General features: G+C 37.5%; 2 protein-coding genes across 6 annotated transcripts; one reads left to right on the top strand and one right to left on the bottom strand.

Moving 5' to 3' along the window:
• Positions 1-1456: 1456 nt before the first annotated feature.
• Positions 1457-17164, bottom strand: LOC131788429 (ZP domain-containing protein-like). Of its 2 annotated transcripts, none has more exons than XM_066168557.1 (8): positions 17025-17164; positions 7545-7925; positions 6831-6887; positions 6396-6452; positions 5072-5452; positions 4116-4341; positions 3292-3563; positions 1457-2551 (listed from the first exon to the last, which is right to left on the bottom strand). In XM_066168557.1, the coding sequence occupies exons 1-8, from the start codon at positions 17083-17085 to the stop codon at positions 2370-2372; spliced, it is 1617 nt and encodes a 538-aa protein (XP_066024654.1). In that variant the 5' UTR covers positions 17086-17164; the 3' UTR covers positions 1457-2369. The 2 variants fall into 2 exon arrangements, with proteins under 2 accessions (XP_066024654.1, XP_066024653.1); XM_066168556.1 differs by lacking the exon at positions 17025-17164 and adding an exon at positions 11147-11395.
• On the top strand, positions 13557-25660 carry LOC131788441 (melatonin receptor type 1B-B). Of its 4 annotated transcripts, none has more exons than XM_059105532.2 (3): positions 13562-13646; positions 19984-20065; positions 22802-25660. In XM_059105532.2, exon 3 carries the CDS (start codon positions 23007-23009, stop codon positions 24009-24011), a length of 1005 nt encoding a protein of 334 aa, XP_058961515.1. In that variant the 5' UTR covers positions 13562-13646; positions 19984-20065; positions 22802-23006; the 3' UTR covers positions 24012-25660. The 4 variants fall into 4 exon arrangements, with proteins under 4 accessions (XP_066024656.1, XP_058961515.1, XP_058961516.1 ...); XM_059105533.2 differs by lacking the exon at positions 13562-13646 and adding an exon at positions 16435-16585; XM_066168559.1 differs by lacking the exon at positions 19984-20065 and having other exon boundaries at positions 13557-13646.
• Positions 25661-26353: the final 693 nt, after the last annotated feature.

The following is a 26353-nucleotide window of genomic DNA, read 5'->3' as shown; positions in this document are numbered from 1 at the left end:
TTATTTGATATTCCTAACGTTTTGTATTGAAAAAGTTATCGAGAATCTCGTCCCTAGCTTTAACGGGAAAAAATACTTCGGTGGACAAAAATATGTTCCAGTGTGAATAAACCACAACCAGTTGACGTGTTAATTGGGATTTTCGTGTCAATCTTTTAAATATTGTGCAAGGACCGAAATACCCTGATATTGCATGGTAAAAGGAAAATGATATTCAAGTGACTTTTTTAGCAGATCTTCGTTTGCTTTGTCTCATCTTTTTCTTCTAAAGGAACAATAAAGTTTGACAACTTTCACCATCAAAATATCTCAGCAGAATTAACTTTTACTGAATTTAAAAAAAAACCCGATGTTTATCTTACCATTGGAACGTTCAAAAACTTTAAATTTTTGATTGATTATATAGCAATAGATTACAAATGATATGTAGTTAATAAATTTTTTCCCAACTATAAATTTTCCTGTTTTTTTAAAGGCGTCAAATGTCCCCATGAGCATTGCTGTCAAAGAGCTAGGGAGGAATTCAGTGGACTTCTCTTGTTAACCAACACTCGCAGTAAATACTGATAGCAATTTTCTTTATAAACGAAACTTAAAGGCGAGCTGATCCGATGAGAAATCTTCCAGACTAAAATTGATATTATTAATATGAAAAAGTACTAAAAGATTATAAAGTTCTCCACTGTTTCAAGTCCTACAAAAGATTAGGTTTTCTCTCTTTGAGAAGTAAGTTTTAACCAAAACCGTCGCCGAATCGCAAAGAAAAAAAGCCCATGAAAATTTGATTTGGAGGGCAAATGATTAAGTCAAAATATTACCGTTACTGTTCATCTATGTATTGAGGATTTCGATCGTTCAGTTACTACCAGATTAAAATGGTATGGGGCTTCGTTCTGCGAGCTCCGCTATAATCTGTCTCCCTACTCAGTACATTTTGCAGTGAATATTCGGGATTTACTATACTGCTTATCCACTCATCCAAAATAATATTTATGAAATAACGTCTTGGAAGACTCAATCTCCTCACCTAAGGTGTTTTTTTATCCTCAGTGCTTCGAATTGTTATTATGGGTGGTTTTGAAGCAGCTTAAGTTCGACGTGTGGTGTTTCACCTGGAGGTCGTAGAGCATCACTCAACGACGAACCCAAACCCCTTCAAACTCCTTCATTATAACAGCCCTCAAACAAAACGACGGCAAAATGCCATAGCTATGGTAAATCATGATTTGAGTGGCATTTTTTAATTGATCCACATAGTTATAATACGTCGCAAGGCTGTTTTGATATATGGTAAATACCATAGACACCATAAAAGGTGACAAAAAATCGAAATTACTTTCTCAACGGTAAGAAGAGACAGTTACACCTAGATTGAAGCATCTGTAAGAAATGCCGATTCTATCCTTCCCGGTTTCGTTGTAATTGCAATTTACTAGAAAAAATAATCAAAATAAGGTCACATTTGTTTACGCGTTTATTTGTTGCCCAATGAAGCAATGAGAGATGAGCACTCGCAATTCTTGTGCGGACACAAAGCAGCTTGATGGACGGAGAATTTTATAATAAATACTATGGATATATTTCTTTGATTTCTTAACATATTTTTTGTTATTAGAAATCATGCCCCATATAACTTCTACCTATTTTGAAATTTGACCATTACGAAAACCCCCAAAATGTTGTTTTTTTGTCCTATTTACATACAGTAAGGTGTCAAGTGCCTATGAAAAACGCTTACGAAACATTTCTTCTCCAATGCAGTCCACAAAACACACTATAAATTCTCTCTCGTTACGATACCTAAAAAACTGGGCAAAAGTTGGAATTAGAAATTTAGAAACCAAATCATAACAAATTGGTTCGTCTATGCATGTATGAACGTTATAATAGCTAAGTGGCTTTCTTTCAGTCCGTAAAAATCACGATAAGCACAAAATTTACGCGGGTTATAAGCAACAACACGAGCCAGTAAGAAGCAGTGTTTAAGACCGTACAAGAGAATTGGTAATTTTCTTCGACCGTATCATTCTTTCGATAAAGCTTAAAACAAAATGCTAAATCAATAACGCACTTGATAAAAAATTTATGAGTTCTATTTTTCTCTCTTTGAGTCCATGAACGTTCAATTGTTTTGATTATTTGTCAATGTTTTGGGCATATTGTTTTCCTTAGAAATTTTGCGCGGGAAATTGGCGCGTGTGCGGCCAAAATTGATCCTTTGCGCATGCCCAACGTTTTACTGCAGTGCTCTAAATTTAGTCTTGATTATTAGCCACTTTTCGAAAAATGCACCGGTACTTCCCGGAAGGAACTTAACGGGAGGATCGAGGACCGAATCCGAGAAAATTATAAATTCATTGGATTCCATTTCAGCTCGGTCCTGGATCATTGCTTCGTACTAGTAGAGTAATGGTCGCTCCAGCCACGTTGGGTGTCCTGTGGGGCTTGCGAAGAATAATTACCACGGCTACCACAAGAAAAAGGGCGGCGAAGCCGAGAACTCCTGCCACTACGGCTATGGTGGTGGTGTCGTCTTTAGGTGAGGATGACACTGCAAGGTAATCCAAGACAAGTGAGTCATGAACTAATGCTGAACTCGCTGAATGAACACGTCACTTAATCAAACTATCGAAAGAAAGCATCTTGTAAGTTTCTCTTGGGGGAACAAGTGAAAAAGCCTTGGGGAAAGCCAATTCGTTCGTCAACTTTTGGCAACGGTCTCATCACCACAGCCAAAACAACCAAATTTGGAAAATCCAGGTTGATACATGATTAGAGAAATGAAGTCGCGTACGAAGGAAGCGTTGAATGAATGAATTAATAGATGTGTACATGAATTTCAAGAAAAGAATAAATCAATGAGTAGATGAACGATGAATGAATATGTGCATGCATGCGTCAATGAATGCGTAAATGCAAGGATAAATGATTGAATGACTGCCTGAATGAATAAATGAGAGAATGAACGAATGAACCAACGGACAGGTTGGTAAGGAAATCAGCTGTCAAATGCATGAATCGATGAACAAACAAACAAACACACCAATAACAGCAAACCAAGATGTTATGATTAATGATACGTGAACCGTGGACTTCGTCGCCTGACGAAAACTGCACTATAGAAGTCATAACGGCGTAATCAGTACAACTGATAGCTTCACTCTATATCGTGAGACAAACGATAAAATTGCCATTTATCGAAAAATAAATTCCTAAGAGGTTAAATTGTATTGCGAATATGGAGCAGAAATTTCACCAGGTTCTGCTCTTAATCAAAGCAATCAGCTCTACCTGAAGGCTCTTTTGGTTGGGAGGAAGAAACAATTATGGGTCCCACAGCCAGATGTTGTTCAACGTTTTCTTCCGTGACTCGCCTTTTCCTCTTTTCGAACGGACATCCTTTCGCGCAGCGCGAAGACTCATCAGAATGAAGACAGGCCAACACTAAACAATGGAGGAAGATTTCTTCTGACTTTACGGGGCGGAAGTGAAACGCGCCCATGATGAAACGCTGAACAGATGACAAGGTGTAGTTATAGCGAAGATTGTTGTCCTTGGGACACCTGTAATGTGATGAAAGTTCCGTCAATACACGAACCGAAGTGGCTTCAAATCACCGTTGTTTATATCTAGGTACTCCCTTAACTGGTCCGTCGCTCATTAAAGTGGTGCTCGGGTACATTTACCATTCGCGGCTGCATAATCCACTTACGAGTCTCTTTGAGGAGTAGCATTCCCCCTGTTCTAAAAAGTTTCTTTAAAAATTAGCTAAATACTTCGGTTGAGATTCTAAAGTTGAAAAGTATCTTCAGATATACATTCTCTCTCCCAGAGCTTCTCCCAATTTCAAGAGAAAAGCCCTGGTAAAAAGGTTACATTCTACAATATCTATATGGAGTATATGAACAACTCCATTTTGAAAACAACTCAGTAAGCGGTCAGTGACGAGCACACAAAAAACAGCAACGCCGAGAAAAAAAATGTTTGAGTCAAGGAATTTCATTTCTTGTCGCTCGTACTTGTTCGCATGGAGATGAAAGAAGAGGGGTGATCAACAGAAAGTTCATATTTACGCTTTAATGGCGACGTCTTTCGAATATTTCTTCTTAACTTACCCATCCTCTAAGAAAACGAACTGCATCTCATCATCATAATTAGGTGTGGCTGTCGCCTTGCACTCATCCACAAACACAATAACTCCAGTATCATTTGATTTCACTGCCACCTGAAGAAAAATGTCTGTTCCTACGTCTACTGGTCCAACAGGGTATTCTGTGTAATGCTCACGGAAATCTCCGGTTTTGAATAGGTTCATCTCGAACGTGAAATTTCCAAACGACTCTGTGAGATGGAACGAAACTCGGAATAGTAATGAATCTTTTCTTTCTGAAGCAGTTATGCTACTGTAAATTTAGAGGGCGTTTCGATTGAGTCTCATGGTTTATTATTATCATGGTTATGCAATGTACTAGCATTCCATGGGGAAATGAAAACTCAAAGCGAATTACAAGTAGACAGTGGAAGGCGTGGCAAGCGTCTTTGGGTTAGACTCTGGCATAAGATTGGTTGAGAAGATAGGGCAAGTTTTCCAGGCCAATCAGAGCGAGTTAAGAAGTAATTCTGGATTACGTTTAACACTGAATTGAAAAATGACAATTTGGAATTCTGGACGATGATAGAGAAGGAGGGAAAATGAAAGATTTATTGCGCAGAAAAGTGGCCCCGCACGTTTGTTTTATAACTTCAAGTGTGCATTTCCTTCGGTCACAAGCAAAGACACAATGCGAGGTCGCTGAGAGAGGAAACCGCGATGGCCAATTTTTGACATTCCATTTGGAAATCAACTCTGCTCACTCTGACGGGGTCATGGGAATGTGGAAGACAGAGATAAGAGAAAGAGAGGGGAGAGAGGGGGTGGTTGAACACCATCAGAGTTGTGCAAAACCCCATTGAACACTCGCGATATCCTCATAGGTGATGGAAGCAAATTTTCGATGGAAATTTGGCTAGGCGATGCAATCGTGATAGCTTGAATTCTTTAATATCTCTACTTAGTCTTTCTAATACTTACGTATATCACTGATCACCAATATTTCCGACGGATTGAATGAGATTACGGATAACAACGCTGTCTTCTGGTAACGACATTGGAATTCAAACACGGCCAGGTGGTCACGTGACGCATGCAAACCCAAGGAGCCTCGGCCCTTCACAAGGGCTGTTATAGCGTTGCGATAAATAAGCATTTTACCGTCTTGCGAGACATTCCATATCATTCCACATCCTTCGAGCGTTGATTTGATAAATATGTGGCTGCTGTTTTGGAAGGAAGGTTTGCAAGATGCGTCGTTGAGGTGGACGGTTTCTGGATCGTAATTGAGGTGAGATTTGATGTGTAACATGACTTTGATTTGGTCTCTGTCGCACTTCACGTCAATGGTAAAGTCGTCACCTGATAACGTAATGATATTGGCGGTGCCTGAACATCTCTCTTTTTTTAACCCTTAAGCTTACGAGTGACTACTATCTAATTTTCCTTACACTGGAGTAGTTTTTCAATGGGCCATTTTACAGTTGTATAGTTAGTTGCCAAGCCTTTAATTTGGATTGAGGCTGAAGCTGACCTTGTCGTGATAGAGACCAGTTTATCTAGTGAGCATGATAACAAAGTAATTTACTTTCGAAAAGCGGCAACATTTGTATTATAACTAGGTCAAACGTAGCCTCACTCTTATTAAGAGGCTTGGCAACCACTCTCGCAACTATAAATTAGACTATTGACTACCCTAAAACCAAAACCAGAGTAATCACAACAGCCAATCATTACAAAGGTTCGCGTCATCGTTAGCCAATGAGGACTGATAGTAAAAACAAGCGGTCTACCAAAAGCGCAGGAAAACGCGGGCGATCAAGTCAAGCTGACTGGTTTCTGTTTGGCTTCTGATTAAAGCAAATTAGCAGATTAGTTTGGACACGCAAGTGAAATTTGCTTTATTCCTGCTGAATCAAACATCATGAGGCCATGAATGAAAAAATGGGAAACGATCTTTTAAACAAAATAAGCTTTTGAGTTTTAAACGAATTCTCCGTGTCAGTATCAGAAGAAATGTACAGAGGAGAAGGTAAAGAATATACATGCTGATATTGAGGTGTTAACCCTTTAACTCCCAAGATCTCATTAGTAATTCTCTTAACTGTCTGCCACACAATTCTTATAATATCAATTTGGAGAATTTGGTATTGGATCGACTAATAATCTCCTAACTGATATTTTTTTTTATTCTCATCATTTCTATGCTTGATATTGTATTGATACTGTTAGGAGAAATTCTCTCTTGGTCACTCATAGGAGTAAAAACATACATTTTATTAGCATTAAAGAACGGAATATTTACCTGGTTTTGTTGTTGTACTTACGAGCAACGGCAGAGTTGTAGGTTCCACACTCGACTCTGAAGTTTAATGAGGTTGACTCAATAACTTCCCTCGCTATTTCCGTTATCTTATTCTGCCTGTCACCTCACTTTTTTCCTCGGGCGGGAAGGGGGGGGGGGAGGGTAGGGAAGGATGCACCTCAGAGTAGTTCAACATTATTCAAGACGATGCATTATGAATAATGGTGACAGAATGTTGTCAATGCATATTGATTAAGCATAATTCCAAAACAGTTCTTTTAGCTTTACCTAAAGAGAAATAGCGAAATTCAATACACTTTTTCTTTTGCAAATCGTGTATCCAGTCTTCTTGATTCACGCTAATTGTGAAAACAATATTTTTGTTTTGCTTGGCAAAACTTACATTTTATTAGCATTAAAGAACGGAATATTTACCTGGTTTTGTTGTTGTACTTACGAGAGACGGCAAAGTTGTAGGTTCCACAGTCGACTCTGAAGATTAATGAGTAACAACAGAATCAATTTGGAACAGTAACTTTCCATCTTCGTTTTAAAATTGATGATTTGGAACCTAAGTCCTTCATGTAAGGATTTGTAAAAATAAGATTAAGCATTTTTAGAGTGGATGGGCGTTACTCTAAGGCTTTAAGCCTCCTTTGGCAAAGGAAAAGCAGCCTTGTGTTGTAGCGGTGTGTCCTATCTTGGAATGGCCCTTGGAAATTATGGAATAGATGGCTACTTATTGGAGGATATTGATAGTGGAAATGTTCAATATCAAATGAGTTTCCATTTCTGAATTGACGATACCCGCCTTTTTGTAAATGAGGTCAGCCGCACGCGACAGATTATTTGAGAAAACGACATTTTCGTATTTAAACTTGTTTGGTTTACAGGTTTAAAGTCATTATTTTGGTTGCGTAACATTAAAATTAACTTGATCCCCTCTCTTCATAGGCTGTGAAGTATTCTGAAGAACTCTCTCATTGGCAGTCAATTGGAAGTCGATTTTCAATAGTCCCCTCCCCTCCCAAAACCCTGTTAGAGAAGACAGATCCCTCTTCCGTTCCCCGTGTGATCTCCCAACCCCCCCCCCCCCCCCCCACAGACGACAAACAACGGCTAGTCCCCAGCCTCTTGCGTTTTTCCTACCTGCAGTACCGTTTCCACAGTACAGTAGAGCGCAATGGCTAGTCGGCGACAGCCTATACACATAAAAACCATTGCACCGCTTTACTTTTGCAGGGCTGGACCATTGGCAACAAACACCCATCCAACTGAAACAAACTCTTCCGGATGAAATTCCCCCAACGTTCGCTGGATGGGGCCCGTCGTACCAGCCAGGGGAATGGGTACTACATTGGAGTGGCTTGACGCAAGACTCTGGCATCTTTGTCCCAGCTCCGCCTTTAAACCTGTACCAACCTGGAACTAACTTTCTGTCGCACTTTCCATCCTGTAAGCCAGAGAGGCGGTTGAACTGAGAACGAGCAGAGTCTTGAAGCTCTTTGTACGTAATGCATGGATCGTTAGCTGATGAAACGTTGGGTGAGAAAATAAACGTGTTAGTGTGGAAGTAATCTTATTTTTAAGCAAGTCTAAAGAAAGGACCCTGATTATTTATCAATGGGTGGAGGTGGGGGGGGGGGGGGGGAGGGAATGTCGGTTGTATTACAATCCAATCCCCGGATCCTCAATAAGGCTTTCAAATATTCTTATGATTCCTGATCCTCCCTTATTGGCACTTAATTGGCGCTCAATTTTTTTTTTATAGTCCCTCTTCCATACTCTGTTGTCAATGACCGACCTCCTTTTTGTTTTACTCTGAAAACCTAATGATTTCCCCCCCCCCCCCCAGAAAATAACGAGTGGTCCATAATCTATTTACAGTGAGAGAGAAATTTGAAAATTGCTTTTACTTCTGGGGTGTCTATGGAAATAATTTACGCTGAGGGTTGAAAACACAAAACAAAAACAAAAACAAATAAAAACAAAACAAACAAAAGAAAGAACAACAGCGACATGTATACCCAGAGAGAAAGAAAAATGTTATTGGATCTAAACAAAAATCTAGAAATATGGATGACCCAGAGGGAAGATTACTGAAAGCAGGGGCACACAGGTTAACTTCTATTTAAAGTCTAATGACTACTTACACCAAGCATGTTAGTCCCAAAAAAAAACACCCCAAAAGTCAAAAAAGCACTCAAAGGATTAAGTGTTAATCTGGGGCCTTATCATTTTTTCATCAGCCACATGCTTTCGAGTTATCCGCAACGTTTTAATACCCAGATTTACAATTTTCGTTAAATCTTTTCGAAAGCAGCGTATGTGCGCTTATACAAAATTTTCGTTTGTATAAATTTCCATCAAATCTTTAATGGTAGCTGGAGCCGGCTGGGCTGGGCCGGCGTTTTGTTGTGTAAAAAATTTACTCAGGATGCACATGATGAAGGCGCCCTTCCAATTAACTGCTATAAAAACAAAAGGAAAATTTTGCATATGGTCAATTGAGTGGGTGAAGCTAGCCTGTTTATGTTTCCTTTTAACGATTTTATAGATAATTGCGAACATTAGATGCTAACGCTAATAAAGCTACTGAGCGACACTTTGATTCGTCAGTTGACTTCCCAACGAAAATTGTCATAAAATCACACGCTGAAAGAATGTCTTGTTGATTCATTAAGAATTTGTGAGAAAAAGACAGTTTTTCTTGCTGCACTTTAGATATAGAATTAACCAAAAAGATTGTCAGCTGAATGAAAATCGACTGTAATTCCGTCGCATTCAGATCAATAGGAAATGCTTATTTTATGATCTCTTTGCAAAACCCTTGGGCTCCTAGCGTCTAAATATTTTATGACCTTTAAGTATGTTTGGAAAACAGAGTTGGTGTGAATTTCGCCAAACTGAAAGCTTTTTGAATAAAGAACCTGCCTTCGCATTGTACGTGGGTTTAAAGCTCTGAGTAAAATATTCTGCCTCTGAAATTTTTCTCGGCAAATTTTTTTTTTCTCGACAAAGAATCAAAAACCAAACGCCGAAAAAAGGGAAAAAGTGCAAACTGATTAGGCTTGAAAAACTCAAAACCGAATTTTGTTCAAAAACCGAAAAAACCGATCTAAAAAATTGGCCCAACCGCAAAACCTTAGGTCCTCCTTTATAAAGAGTGGCTTTCCAAAAATATAACAAAAAAATTGCAACGCGTTCTAGCCTTGCCGTTAGGAACGTTCTATTCAGGAAATGTGAGGCATCTGTACGATAAGCTCATCACAAAAATTCTTTCACCGCTTTAGTCGGACAGACAAATCCACAATTTACAAAGTTTGTGGTCACCATCCCGCTCAAGTTTGTTATTATTTGTTATTAATAGACTAATTTTCATTTTATGAATTTGAAATACCCAGGAAATTTTTGTTCAAACTCGGGCCAATTCAAACTTTTGATAACGGAAGCCAAAGCGAGTAAATATTTAGTTATCATCATTTGAGATTTTCGCTATTGTTTTACAAATATTCTTTACAAGATTCACAAGGTATTTAGGCATCTCAGATGTCTTGTTGTTTTCCTACTGTTTGCTCGCGTGTCGAATCGCAGCATGTTGGCTCCAAAGATTACACTGTTGCAAAATGTGCATGCTAAACCTATAATTAAAAACGCTATTCAATAATTTATTGTAGAGACATCGGTCAAGACTGAGAGAAACACAATTTACATGTACGTGTCCAAGGTTGCCAAAAGATTCAAAGGTCAATGGAACTCAGTGGTAACTAAATCGCTCAACTTTATTCCGTCTCAATCTCGTACGATGTCTCACGCGAGAAAAAAACTTAAAGATTTAAATAAACAGAAAAGAGAACTAAATCAAAACGACTAATTTTTTTTTTTCACATGCGGAAAATGGTGCGGAACCAAGGAGTCTATTTTGGAGTGACTTTTTAAAGGAACAACAACATGTATGTGACTCGAACAACATGTATGTGAATCGTTTCAATTTTCCCATTACGAATGACAAAGATTAATTGCAGTCATTGTAATAATGTTGTCGCCGATTTGGCATTGGATTTGTGACAGTCTGTTGATCGGCTGTATAATTAAGCTATCTGTTTTTAAAAATATCTTACCTAGACAGCTTTGATACTTTAAAATTCCCGGATCGAATCGCCGTCTCAAATTTGGTTGTGTCGGATTCTATAATTTACCTAAATCGGCTTTAAAGGAATGACCCCGATCGGCTAAAAGTCCTTTCGCTATAGGGTACAGAAGTCCTTCAACAATATAGCGAGATCATTTTATAATTCCCGAGTTCGGAAAAGGTGAGCAATCTTTTCAACTGCTTAACAAATTTTAACTGGCCCTACTTCTCTTACTGTACTCAACTTTCCCTGATGCTATCGCTTTTTTCCTTGTTTTTCAAACCAAGCCAGCACATGTGCTTCTTAAGAATATTTCATAAGTGATAGTTTCATTTCAACTCCAATAAATAAAATTATGTGGTTAAAATCACTGCAAAATCGACATTTTTGGTTGCTGCGACCCGGTAGAGTCGTTATAATCAGTAAGTTACTTGTTGGTGATATTGGTTACAGGAATATTCTCGAGAGAATATTTGAATCCTAAAACTGTTTACCCTCTTCAGCTGCAGAGAGCTCGATAGCGAATATTTTAAATGCTGAGACGGAAGGAACTTGCTTTAAAGTTAAAGAGTTTTAAGGCGAGATATTATTCTACTTTACTAAAAAATGTTTACTCACTTGGTACGGAGTTGGACAGCTCACAAAACGATAGTACTATTCCGACAAGCAAGGGAAACATTGTCCCTTTTGAGAGAGAACTTTGAAAATTGCTTTTACTTCTGGGGTGTCTATGGAAATAATTTACGCTGAGGGTTGAAAACACAAAACAAAAACAAAAACAAATAAAAACAAAACAAAACAAACAAACGAAAGAACAACAGCGACATGTCTACCCAGAGAGAAAGAAAAATGTTATTGGATCTAAACAAAAATCTAGAAATATGGATGACCCAGAGAGAAGATTACTGAAAGCAGAGGCACACAGGTTAACTTCTATTTAAAGTCTAATGACTACTTACACCAAGCATGTTAGTCCCAAAAAAAAACACCCCAAAAGTCAAAAAAGCACTCAAAGGATTAAGTGTTAATCTGGGACCTTATCATTTTTTCATCAGCCACATGCTCTCAAGTTATCCGCAATGTTTTAATACCCAGATTTACCATTTTCGTTAAATCATTTCGAAAGCAGCGTATGTGCACTAATACAAAATTTTCGTTTGTATAAATTTCCATCAAATCTTTAATGGTAGCTGGAGCCGGCTGGGCTGGGCCGGCGTTTTGTTGTGTAAAAAATTTACTCAGGATGCACATGATGAAGGCGCCCTTCCAATTAACTGCTATAAAAACAAAAGGAAAATTTTGCATATGGTCAATTGAGTGGGTGAAGCTAGCCTGTTTATGTTTCCTTTTAACGATTTTATAGATAATTGCGAACATTAGATGCTAACGCTAATAAAGCTACTAAGCGACACTTTGATTTGTCAGTTGACTTCCCAACGAAAATTGTCATAAAATCACACGCTGAAAGAATGTCTTGTTGATTCATTAAGAATTTGTGAGAAAAAGACAGTTTTTCTTGCTGCACTTTAGATATAGAATTAAACCAAAAGATTATCAGTTGAATAAAAATCGACTGCAATTCCGTTGCATTCAGATCAATAGGAAATGCTTATTTTATGATCTCTTTGCAAAAACCCTTGGGCTCCTAGCGTCTAAATATTTTATGACCTTTAAGTATGTTTGGAAAACAGAGTTGGTGAGAATTTCGCCAAACTGAAAGCTTTTTGAATAAAGAACCTGCCTTCGCATTGTACGTGGGTTTAAAGCTCTGAGTAAAATATTCTGCCTCTGAAATTTTTCTCGGCAAATTTTTTTTTTCTCGACAAAGAATCAAAAACCAAACGCCGAAAAAAGGAAAAAGTGCAAACTGATTAGGCTTGAAAAACTCAAAACCGAATTTTGTTCAAAAACCGAAAAAACCGATCTAAAAAATTGGCCCAACCGCAAAACCTTAGGTCTTCCTTTATAAAGAGTGGCTTTCCAAAAATATAACAAAAAAATTGCAACGCGTTCTAGCCTTGCCGTTAGGAACGTTCTATTCAGGAAATGTGAGACATCTGTACGATAAGCTCATCACAAAAATTCTTTCACAGCTTTAGTCGGACAGACAAATCCACAATTTACAAAGTTTGTGGTCACCATCCCGCTCAAGTTTGTTATTATTTGTTATTAATAGACTAATTTTCATTTTATGAATTTGAAATACCCAGGAAATTTTTGTTCAAACTCGGGCCAATTCAAACTTTTGATAACGGAAGCCAAAGCGAGTAAATATTTAGTTATCATCATTTGAGATTTTCGCTATTGTTTTACAAATATTCTTTACAAGATTCACAAGGTATTTAGGCATCTCAGATGTCTTGTTGTTTTCCTACTGTTTGCTCGCGTGTCGAATCGCAGCATGTTGGCTCCAAAGATTACACTGTTGCAAAATGTGCATGCTAAACCTATAATTAAAAACGCTATTCAATAATTTATTGTAGAGACATCGGTCAAGACTGAGAGAAACACAATTTACATGTACGTGTCCAAGGTTGCCAAAAGATTCAAAGGTCAATGGAACTCAGTGGTAACTAAATCGCTCAACTTTATTCCGTCTCAATCTCGTACGATGTCTCACGCGAGAAAAAAACTTAAAGATTTAAATAAACAGAAAAGAGAACTAAATCAAAACGACTAATTTTTTTTTTCACATGCGGAAAATGGTGCGGAACCAAGGAGTCTATTTTGGAGTGACTTTTTAAAGGAACAACAACATGTATGTGACTCGAACAACATGTATGTGAATCGTTTCAATTTTCCCATTACGAATGACAAAGATTAATTGCAGTAATTGTAATAATGTTGTCGCCGATTTGGCATTGGATTTGTGACAGTCTGTTGATCGGCTGTATAATTAAGCTATCTGTTTTTAAAAATATCTTACCCAGACAGCTTTGATACTTTAAAATTCCCGGATCGAATCGCCGTCTCAAATTTGGTTGTGTCGGATTCTATAATTTACCTAAATCGGCTTTAAAGGAATGACCCCGATCGGCTAAAAGTCCTTTCGCTATAGGGTACAGAAGTCCTTCAACAATATAGCGAGATCATTTTATAATTCCCGAGTTCGGAAAAGGTGAGCAATCTTTTCAACTGCTTAACAAATTTTAACTGGCCCTACTTCTCTTACTGTACTCAACTTTCCCTGATGCTATCGCTTTTTTCCTTGTTTTTCAAACCAAGCCAGCACATGTGCTTCTTAAGAATATTTCATAAGTGATAGTTTCATTTCAACTCCAATAAATAAAATTATGTGGTTAAAATCACTGCAAAATCGACATTTTTGGTTGCTGCGACCCGGTAGAGTCGTTATAATCAGTAAGTTACTTGTTGGTGATATTGGTTACAGGAATATTCTCGAGAGAATATTCGAATCCTAAAACTGTTTACCCTCTTCAGCTGCAGAGAGCTCGATAGCGAATATTTTAAATGCTGAGACGGAAGGAACTTGCTTTAAAGTTAAAGAGTTTTAAGGCGAGATATTATTCTACTTTACTAAAAAATGTTTACTCACTTGGTACGGAGTTGGACAGCTCACAAAACGATAGTACTATTCCGACAAGCAAGGGAAACATTGTCCCTTTTGAGAGAGAAATTTGAAAATTGCTTTTACTTCTGGGGTGTCTATGGAAATAATTTACGCTGAGGGTTGAAAACACAAAACAAAAACAAAAACAAATAAAAACAAAACAAAACAAACAAAAGAAAGAACAACAGCGACATGTCTACCCAGAGAGAAAGAAAAATGTTATTGGATCTAAACAAAAATCTAGAAATATGGATGACCCGGAGAGAAGATTACTGAAAGCAGAGGCACACAGGTTAACTTCTATTTAAAGTCTAATGACTACTTACACCAAGCATGTTAGTCCCAAAAAAAAACACCCCAAAAGTCAAAAAAGCACTCAAAGGATTAAGTGTTAATCTGGGGCCTTATCATTTTTTCATCAGCCACATGCTCTCAAGTTATCCGCAATGTTTTAATACCCAGATTTACCATTTTCGTTAAATCATTTCGAAAGCAGCGTATGTGCACTAATACAAAATTTTCGTTTGTATAAATTTCCATCAAATCTTTAATGGTAGCTGGAGCCGGCTGGGCTGGGCCGGCGTTTTGTTGTGTAAAAAAATTACTCAGGATGCACATGATGAAGGCGCCCTTCCAATTAACTGCTATAAAAACAAAAGGAAAATTTTGCATATGGTCAATTGAGTGGGTGAAGCTAGCCTGTTTATGTTTCCTTTTAACGATTTTATAGATAATTGCGAACATTAGATGCTAACGCTAATAAAGCTACTAAGCGACACTTTGATTTGTCAGTTGACTTCCCAACGAAAATTGTCATAAAATCACACGCTGAAAGAATGTCTTGTTGATTCATTAAGAATTTGTGAGAAAAAGACAGTTTTTCTTGCTGCACTTTAGATATAGAATTAAACCAAAAGATTATCAGTTGAATAAAAATCGACTGCAATTCCGTTGCATTCAGATCAATAGGAAATGCTTATTTTATGATCTCTTTGCAAAAACCCTTTGGCTCTTAGCGTCTAAATATTTTATGACCTTTAAGTATGTTTGGAAAACAGAGTTGGTGAGAATTTCGCCAAACTGAAAGCTTTTTGAATAAAGAACCTGCCTTCGCATTGTACGTGGGTTTAAAGCTCTGAGTAAAATATTCTGCCTCTGAAATTTTTCTCGGCAAATTTTTTTTTTCTCGACAAAGAATCAAAAACCAATCGCCGAAAAAAAGGAAAAAGTGCAAACTGATTAGGCTTGAAAAACTCAAAACCGAATTTTGTTCAAAAACCGAAAAAACCGATCTAAAAAATTGGCCCAACCGCAAAACCTTAGGTCCTCCTTTATAAAGAGTGGCTTTCCAAAAATATAACAAAAAAATTGCAACGCGTTCTAGCCTTGCCGTTAGGAACGTTCTATTCAGGAAATGTGAGGCATCTGTACGATAAGCTCATCACAAAAATTCTTTCACCGCTTTAGTCGGACAGACAAATCCACAATTTACAAAGTTTGTGGTCACCATCCCGCTCAAGTTTGTTATTATTTGTTATTAATAAACTAATTTTCATTTTATGAATTTGAAATACCCAGGAAATTTTTGTTCAAACTCGGGCCAATTCAAACTTTTGATAACGGAAGCCAAAGCGAGTAAATATTTAGTTATCATCATTTGAGATTTTCGCTATTGTTTTACAAATATTCTTTACAAGATTCACAAGGTATTTAGGCATCTCAGATGTCTTGTTGTTTTCCTACTGTTTGCTCGCGTGTCGAATCGCAGCATGTTGGCTCCAAAGATTACACTGTTGCAAAATGTGCATGCTAAACCTATAATTAAAAACGCTATTCAATAATTTATTGTAGAGACATCGGTCAAGACTGAGAGAAACACAATTTACATGTACGTGTCCAAGGTTGCCAAAAGATTCAAAGGTCAATGGAACTCAGTGGTAACTAAATCGCTCAACTTTATTCCGTCTCAATCTCGTACGATGTCTCACGCGAGAAAAAAACTTAAAGATTTAAATAAACAGAAAAGAGAACTAAATCAAAACGACTAATTTTTTTTTTCACATGCGGAAAATGGTGCGGAACCAAGGAGTCTATTTTGGAGTGACTTTTTAAAGGAACAACAACATGTATGTGACTCGAACAACATGTATGTGAATCGTTTCAATTTTCCCATTACGAATGACAAAGATTAATTGCAGTAATTGTAATAATGTTGTCGCCGATTTGGCATTGGATTTGTGACAGTCTGTTGATCGGCTGTATAATTAAGCTATCTGTTTTTAAAAATATCTTACCCAGACAGCTTTGATGCTTTAAAATTCTCGGATCGAATCGCCGTCTCAAATTTGGTTGTATCGGATTCTATAATTTACCTAAATCGGCTTTAAAGGAATGACCCCGATCGGCTAAAAGTCCTTTCGCTATAGGGTACAGAAGTCCTTCAACTATATAGCGAGATCATTTTACAATTCCCGAGTTCGGAAAAGGTGAGCAATCTTTTCAACTGCTTAACAAATTTTAACTGGCCCTACTTCTCTTACTGTACTCAACTTTCCCTGATGCTATCGCTTTTTGCCTTGTTTTTTCAAACCAAGCCAGCAAATGTGCTTCTTAAGAATATTTTATAAGTGAGAGTTTCATTTCAACTCCAATAAATAAAATTATGTGGTTAAAATCACTGCAAAATCGACATTTTTGGTTGCTGCGACCCGGTAGAGTCGTTATAATCAGTAAGTTACTTGTTGGTGATATTGGTTACAGGAATATTCTCGAGAGAATATTCGAATCCTAAAACTGTTTACCCTCTTCAGCTGCAGAGAGCTCGATAGCGAATATTTTAAATGCTGAGACGCAAGGAACTCGCTTTAAAGTCAAAGAATTTTAAGGCGAGATATTATTCTACTTTACTAAAAAATGTTTACTCACTTGGTACGGAGTTGGACAGCTTACAAAACGATAGTACTATTCCGACAAGCAAAGGAAACATTGTCCCTTTTGTGTCTGATATCTAGAAACAACTGGTAAAGTGTTGATCTTTGTCAAGCCGTCAAAACAATAGCGTGGGGGTTACTTTATGTAAATTTCGCGTTTGGCGCCGCTTGCATTAATTTCATTATCATTAAATGAATTAATTTCAATACCTCACGCAATCATTTGTTTACACTCACATCCTACAATTTTTCAACTTTCCTTTCTTTCTTGGGCTCAATGTAACAGTAATTTTTATATAACTCAAGTTATACTGTGAGTTCGAGTGGGTTGCTAAAATTATCACTAACTTAATCGACTCCAGCCAGCCACTTTTTTGCCCGGTTGCATGCCAAACAAAATTTATGCACATTTTGTCTGGGAACGTAACCGCAATGTCAACAGATATTTAATCATTTCAAACAGGATTTATTTTTCTTGATCAACATCGTTCCCAGGGTCCTCTCATGCTCTCTTTACGGCGTAGCCTGGAAAAGAGACTGACTCATGCTCTCTCGTTTGTCAGGCATTTGAGCGGCAATTCACGAATCAACGAGGTCGTAGACACTTCGTGCCTCGCCGATTTCTAGGTGAAAAGTTTTTCAATAAAGACTAAAGCGTGTTCTTGCAAGACAGGAAGCCTCGGCGCCTTGGACGATAAATTGTGACTTTTAATCGAGTTCTCTATTTTTTTTGCCCCCTGGCGGTCTGAGTGAAAAATGAACAGAATAACAAATGAATAAATAAATATTTAAATAAACGAATGAATGGTTAAACAGACGAAAAAAGCCCTCTGATAACCGTGAATTTAGCCTCTCAGTATTTTATGACAAGGCTTAAGCTCTTTTCGATTGGATGTCGCAAAACCAAAACTAAGGCCAAAAAAAACAGCCGATTAGAAAAAAAAATTATATAATATCTCTATATAAGAGCCAAACATAAATCCAAATAAAGATAACCCAACGACCTGAAGCGCTGGAAAACGCGGGCGGTGATTAATTTTAGTTCTGCGTCTGATTGGACTAGAGAGTGGTGCGAGTTTTTTTTGACCAATCACATTACGAAGGAAAATGAGCCAACGCAATTTCGGAATATTTTTAACATTCGATTGGCCATTGCTTTGAAATTAAATGAAAAGTGCAATTAACTTTGCGAGAAGATAAGTAGACAGTAATGTTAATGTACTCTTGGTTGGTATTGTCTCGTCTCCTAGGCGCTCCCAAGAAGGTCTGGTTTTAACAGCATGTAACTTCTCCATACTGTTCTTTACACATTTCCTATGGAACTTACCAAAGGAATTTGTCTTACAGTCAAGAGCTTCTTGCGTTTGCGTTCATATCCTTTGCTCTCAAGAACTTAATGTTTGATTCAGAGGTAATACTGTTGGGAGAAATAAAGAGATTGTAAACTGGTTCATAATCTCTTGATTAAATTAGTTGCTAATCACTCTTCGGAGTTAAAGGAGTTGTTCCGTTAACTCACGTATCACTGATGAGGCTCTTAAGGCCATAGAGCGTGCGTGGGTCGAGGCTTTTTTCCATGTCAGCTTAAAGAAATAGTTGAAAAGCACGTAAAATCAACTTTTTTCTTTTTATTTAACAAATAAAGAAGCCTTGACCGTGTTATGTTTTGTTGTAAAGCACGCAGAGAGCGGCCAGAGCAGAAAGAAGCACGTCTCGTTTCCCCCCTACTTCTTGAGTCAAACTCAAAAATTTTGCTTTTAGCTTTTAAGTCTAAATACACAATTTTGAAATGAAATATTCAGTGAATTGTGGCTCGTTATGTTTGCTCGAGGTAACAGCGTCCGTAAAAGCTTCTGACTAATGAGGCCTTCCACTCAACGCATCGGAAAAAATGTTGAAACAAGCTCTTGGTAATTCACTCCAAGGGAAAACGATCAAATTTCTTGCTTCGTTGCGATAAACAGAGATCACCCTGATGAGCTAGCCGCGATGGACCACAGCTTGATTGCAGTTGCTCTGACTGCATGATTTGTATAAGTCCTTAACAAATATGCTAGTTTGCTTGTACCGAAATTTCACTTTCTATCTCCTTGTAGTTTGTGCTGTTACTTAAAGGTTACTCTGTATTAATTGAAGCCAAGAGTCGTTTTGGATCATTTAACAAAAAAATGTTAAAGAGAAGTCCAGGAAATGGTCTAATATTATTGTACAAATTGACAGATGGCGTAACAGCTTTGGCTCCGAGCTTTTTACTTTGATAAAATAGGTTTTTTAAGCCAATGAGAACGCGCGTCAGATCCGAACTTTGTTATAAATGCTCTTAAAACCGCCTCAATTGACACGAAAAATTTGACCTGCACTTAAAACTTTCATGTGAAATGAATGTAAAATCCATAGGCAGACCGTACCAAGATTTTACTATTACGAAATAGGTTGCTAATTTGTGTCATTTATGGACTTAAAGGAAATGAAAGAAAAAAGTTATTTGAAAACAGTAAGTAGCAATTTTCTTCAAATTGATTACAAAAAGCTTGAATCGGACAGCTGCAAATTTCATCGTAAAAGCACTTCAAAATTCCATTAAATTCCTTGAGAAAGGAGACAAGCAATAGCGCCAGAGCCAATACCTACAAGTGTTTTGTTTCTTATTCAATCATTCTCAGTCGCTGTATATCAGACATGTCCTCCCACCTTCCGGAATTCGTAATGTTTAAGAGCTTTATAGGGAAGTCAAATGGTCAGTCATCTTGAATAAATAATCTTTTGTTCTTGTATCCTCTGTCGAAGACCTATTCGTGGGCATATGACTAGGCACTATTTTTACGTTAAAATAGCCTCAAAAGCATATTATTGTCACCGTGCAATTCTAGTCTTAAAATCGTTTCCCTTGAAGACGGAGATACAGGTATTTTAAAGATTTAAGAACACTAACCATTCTTCCATCTATTCATCAGACATATCCATTTAGAGTTGACCTCACAGATGTGTCCGTCGTTACACATGTCTTTTGTTCAATATCATGAGCTTCAGTACAAGGTATGATTTCTAAAAGATAAGAATAGAAAGCGACCTTTTGTCATAGTTGATTATTTAAAAACGTGTGATTGTTGTTGTTGTCTTTTTTTATACGGATATATTAGTTCACTTTTTCAGTGAGTTCTTTAGGTTTGTAGCCCGCATTCAAAGCTTGGCAGCTGAACGATTCAATTGGAAATGTGACTTATCAGTCGCAAAAATTATCTGGGAATCTCTCAAAGCCAGACGATTCTTTAAGCCTCAAATGTATGATTTTGCTCAGGAAAAAGGAAAATGTCTGAGTCGTTCTGCCAGCCAGCCAGCCCTATCCCTCCGAGGGAAAAACGCTGAATGGTCAGGATCACTGATTTGGCTTGCGAGAAGAATTTTTCAGATCAAACTGAGGCAATTATAGGCTTAACTTATTGTAGACTTGATTCAAGTTTCTATCCATGAAGTTGATCGATATTTCAGGTGGCTTGATTAGTTGTTAATTTAAAGAAAAAACAAACAGAGAACGAAGCAAAAAACAAAGAACATTCCAATTCTGAGGTGTACAGCAAACCTTAATCGATTTCATATCGTTAGCAGCAAGGGATCATAAACTGTTTACATTCTCTTTCTTAGCAGTCAGACCAAAACGGTTCAAACACTAAATTCTTTGGTATCAGATACATCTTGTAGCCTATACGAGGGCACGCACCCCCCGGGCTTACAAAGTTTTCAATTAAGGCAATAAACTATTGTGCACCATGATTTCATTAAAATGTCTTTCTATGTACTTTTCTTGATGACCGAATTTTTCAGCAACTGACGTCTTTTTCCACCACGCTAAACATTTGCAAAAGATGAAAGATGGTAACTTTGAGCTATTTTTTTGAATTTATTCGCAATTACTTTCACTCATAAAAAAGAGACAATTTGTCTTAGCACGAGTACCGCAGCTACCACTCAGCGGGGGCGACGAATCAAGCTTCCTATATAAACATCAATTTACTATTATAGATGGATGAAAACAAGATCCCAGTGGAGTTTGGTCATTATGAAATTATAGAAGTTGTAATGGACGTTGGTTTTTGGAATAGACGAAACAACTTAGAAATGAAAAAAGACTATTGTTGCCATTTTCACCCAGAATGAAGCAGATCTCTTACAAAGACAACGAATGCGATGGGAAAGCTATAAATTAATCATATGTTAGATTCACAGACACAATCAAATTGACTCATGACACAAAACAAAGATAACATTTGGATAAAATTAACATTAAAATTAAAAACAAGAATTAATTGTGGATAAAAATTTACTCTTCACAACAAATTAAAAAAAATCCTTGCTGCTAGAGGACTTTTTTTCCCTCCCTTTAAAATTTCTCATGTTTGTGTCACAATCTTTCCTACTATGTTGGAAAAAAACACTATTTTGTCTTTAGCAAAGAACTGAATGATTTTCGTTTAATTTGTTGACAGTCATTAATAAGGTGAAGACCGGCAAGAAAAACTTAAAAGTTTAAGTAGTTATTGTTGTAAATATCCGCTGTTTTTTCCACTGCTTATTTAATTTTTCGGAAGAATAATTGATCCAAGAATCATCTTATAGAGGAATTGAAAAATTAATCACGTTTAGGAACATTGGAAAATCCCAGCGCGATTCAATCTAATTCTTCATCTCAAGAAATCATAACGGGACTTACGACCCCTTGATGCTAAAAGATAGCTTCTTTGTAAGAAAAGCTATTACTTTATACTCAGGAAATGAAAAAACCAAAAATATTTTTAGACCAAAGTACATGCACTCATTAAAGTGCCGCGTTTCATCTCATCTTGAAACCACTAAGATGTTTTTATTGAATAAATTAACGATGCGGAAATGTTATTCACCCTGTTGTTAAGTTTAAAGTTAGCGGTCTGTACCGATGATATTACTTGTCGTGAAAAATAAATTCCAAAAACTTTGGCCACGGTTGTTCGAAGGTTAAATAAGACGATCCACTGGATAAAACTTTATATGGTGGATAATGCTATACGTTTTGCTATCACTCATCCGTCGCATAGCAATTTATTCGTTAGATAGCGTCATGCAATCTTTATACAACTGAGCCATGATGATTATAGAAAGAGGTAACTTACAGACTGGTGACCCTCCAGTCCAGTTTTTTCTTTCTTCCTTCTCTCGCCCTTTCTCTTTCTATTTTTTTCTGTTTATGCCACCTCAACTGAACATGCCCTGGACTTGAAATAGCGGAAGACTTTAAACAATTGGGCTCTTACAAAGTGATGGGTGATTTCCAGCTTCCTTGTTTTTGTTGTCTGAGTTGAAAAGATTAACCTTAAAGAATTTTTTATATGTTAACATTTATTTGCAGTTTGCGAAGCGAAGACAAATACGTGTCATCTTTCCTTAGCAAACTGTCGTATTGGATCGCTCTTTTGAATATCTTACTTATCATATGCTTATCACATGAATATTTGTTTCGTTATTGGCTTTAGGCATATCCGACGGCTACGTCTGTACACGAACAAACTCGATTAAGTGGAAAAGGACTGAAAACAGAAGAAATTAGTCAGTGTTCTGTTTTCAATATCATGAGCAGAATCAGGATTTTCCCTTGTAACTTCCTGTTTCACTGCAAATTAGAGTGTTTACAAGAAGCTGTCTGCTACCTCAGCCAATCGAAAACGAGCTTTCATTTAATCCCAAGCACGCCATCTGCGGCTATTCCTATCGTAATTAAAGTTGTCTTTTGTTTTCTCACAGCAAGGTGTCACCGACGTCACGAGATCCATTTTCGGCTCTTCGCATCGAATCTTATAATTTACGTGATGTTCAAACTATTAGATGAAATTGTAGTGGATAAAACTACCACACACTATATGCTCATTTCCCCTCGTTATAACACTCGGATCGTCTGCATTGAACAACAAAAGAAGACTTTGCTTTTGGACGTGCACTTTAAAAATTGATGGCGCAACTCTCATCCATCTCGAACGCTTCCATCAACACCTCGATTGTACAACCTACAGTTGCAAAGGCAACAGATCAAGACATCTTGGCTCTTGAGTTGAAATCGAGACCTGTCTTGTTGGTAGTTTTGGAGTCATTCGTTCTCCTTTTGATCGATTTCGTGGCGTTTTTTGGGAATTCAATGGTTTGCCTCGCCTTTTACAAAAACTCAAGACTGAGGATCATTCCAAATTACTTCATCATCTCCCTGGCGCTAACGGATCTGCTAACTTCAGTCTTTTCGTTGCCGTTTTCGGCAGGAGCACTAATTCTCAGCAGGTGGCCCTTCGGTGACTGGGCATGTCAACTGCAAGGCTACTTCGTATTCGCTTTCAGCATCGCTTCTTTACACACAATGGCGCTAACTGCTTGCAACAGATACACCCGAGTGGTTCATTCAAATCTATACCCAAACCTTTATACTTCCAAACTGACCATGACCTCTGTTTTTTTCGTCTGGGCATGGGCTCTCATCTGCAGCGCTCTTCCTTTCATCCTTGGCCTTTCGACGTTTAATTTTCACCCTGGTACCGTGATCTGTTACTCCACCCCGTCATTTACGCCGGAATTTATTGCCCTCTTCACCAGCACGCTAATTATTAACATACCTGTGCCTATGGCAGTTGTTATTATCCTCTACCATAAAGTATTTCGCGCCATAAGTCGTCAGCGTCTTAGGGTCTCAACTGAGAGAGGACTAAGGATCAGCAGTAGTGTCGAGGACATAAGACTTGCTCAGTTGTTGTTCGCGGTAACCTTAGGGTTCTGTATTTGCTGGGGTCCTGTAATGGTAGTGGAGTGTATTAGATTCATAGATTTGTGGACAGTACCGCGCCAAGTGTACCTTGTAAGCACGTACTTTGGAGCAACCAGCAGTGCTATAAATGTTTTTATCTATGGAGTTATGAACAGAGCATTTCGTGTAGAGTTTGTCAAGATCTTGTGTTGTAAGAAAAAATTTTGAGCGAGGTGCAGACAAGACAGTAATTATTTAAGGAAAACAACGAAGACGACCGTTACGTAACGAAAATGCTGCGCGAGAAAAAATTTTACACAGCAGCAGAATAATAACTCTAAAAAATTAATACGATATAAAAACTTTGTTTAGTTTTCAACAATCCTACAACAAAAAACAGAAAAAAAAAAGAAAGAAAGAAAAAGAAAAGAAAGAACGAGAACTTGAAGTCTTAAAATTGAACGTGGTCGGAGAACAGGAATCATAACAGCAACTTATTTAAGTTTCATCTCTGAGCTCGGCCGTGCATTTACATGAATACTAATGAAAGATTTGGTGACGTAGCGATACGGTAAAATAAGTGTATAAGTAATGGGTGAGTGGGTGGGCGAGTTTAGAATTAGCTAAGAGGCTTAGAGAGTGGGATTGTCTCCCTTTGTTAAGTAATCACAAACCAAAAAAGGGGAAATATAATACTGCGAATAAAAGCAAAAATCAACCAAAACTCGGTTAAAAAACGCCCCCTCGATGATTCTCCTTGAATACATCTACGATGGCATCATGCGTTTAAAACCATTTTGGAAAGACTTATCCGCCATATTTTTTCCACCCACTATGCAATAATGTTTAATGTTATGCGGTGAATGTTGTTTCATTGCTCTCCTTTACTGAATCAAACTGCAGCTGAAATAAGCTTCGTGACGTAGAAATGAATGACAGTGACGCATCGAAACCTGTTTAGACTTGTTTAGGCAGTTATCTTTTAAATCGGTACTTTTACTCCCTGCGGTATCAACGAACGCTTTTCATTCAACTTACTTATCTTTGCGTGTGTTTTCCACGTTACCATGTTCCCAACAAAAGTGTATGTAGATCCACCTGTCTGGATGTAACCACACCAAACTCACAATAGTCCATTTTACAGTCGCGTGCTTAATTGCCAAGCCTTCTTACAAGAGTGAGGCTAGGGTGACCTTGTTATGATACAAACCTTGCTGCTTTTCAAATGTAAATTACTTTGTTATTATGCTATTTGGTACTCGTCTCTATCAACAACAAGGTCACATTCAGCCTCACTTCAAATCAAAGGCTTGGCAACTAAGTACACAACTGTAAAACAGCCTATTCATTTAATCGCTCTGACGAAGAGCTAACACTCGAAACGTAAGCTTTAGTAAACTTTTGCAGTGGCCTATCAACTCAGTTGATAAAAACAAATTATAATCTTAAAAAAACAGCCAGCTTTGACAAGGCTCAAATCATTGAAAATACTTAGAAAAAACGTCAGTTCAATTTTTTCTCAATCATTCATTAATGTATGAATCGCAAAATGTCAAGACTTGAGTAGTAATTAAGTTACCTCGCTTGTCTCACGATGTACTCACTTCCAACGTGGATCGCGACGTTTCGTCTGCATACAGCTGGTCTTCGTCAGGTGACGAGAACGGCAGGTTTCCCATCAACCTAAAAAATTATCCTCCACTGTAATTAGACGATTTTCACCTTTTTGAGAAGATTAGATGCTGATTATCTTGTGAGACAAAAGGTGATTATCAACTATTCACTGAAATGGAGGTGCCCGTGGTTAGTGGTCGATTTCAATTAAGCGCGAACAAGCGAAGTTAATATCTAACGCCAGCCTCCGACACTTAGGTGAATAGTTGTTTTAGCATATATATATATACTAAAACATGTGTACAGTCAGGTAATATAGCACAAAAAAATAATTACAATTCATATATTCCCGCAAGTATTACAATATTTTTGTGAATGGCAAAGATATTCGGAGTTTGTGTAGCCAATCAGAGCGCGTCTTCAACGCTACCCTCTGTTTTAGTATACATTAATACCTAACTAGTAGTGACACTCCATCATGAGTATCAAAACCTCTCGAACGTTATTGGTCGGGAATCGGAGCCCAAAAGAATAACGTCGATTTCAGGACTTAGGCGTTGTTCTAGCGAGTTAACACGCCTCAGAAACCATTTTATCTTTCTAGCAAAGTGCATCATGAAACGCGTTGAAAATCAACCAATAACTCGAAGCATGATGTGTAACACATGACAACTTGACCGCCTCATCAGACAAGCAAGAACGTTCAATTCATCACCAGCATATTTTAAGCAATGAGTCGCCACAACCCTTCAAAGATCTCTAGACTGAAATTGGCATCTCCACGCCGGAAAGAAATAACATTCAAAAACGTGATAAATTAACAATGGCCACAATTGATTAAAAGAGGTTTTGTTGAATATTTCATTTGAATATGATTCAAGAAAAAGTCTAAGATTAGTAATTAGTAAGCATACAAAATGACTTGTTGCAGCGACTAGATCACCCCGATGAAGGCA

This window comes from Pocillopora verrucosa, chromosome 6, assembly GCF_036669915.1.
Source record: "Pocillopora verrucosa isolate sample1 chromosome 6, ASM3666991v2, whole genome shotgun sequence".
NCBI lineage: Eukaryota > Metazoa > Cnidaria > Anthozoa > Scleractinia > Pocilloporidae > Pocillopora > Pocillopora verrucosa.
Note: the sequence above shows the minus strand (reverse complement) of the source record. Positions and strands in the feature narration are given on the sequence as shown.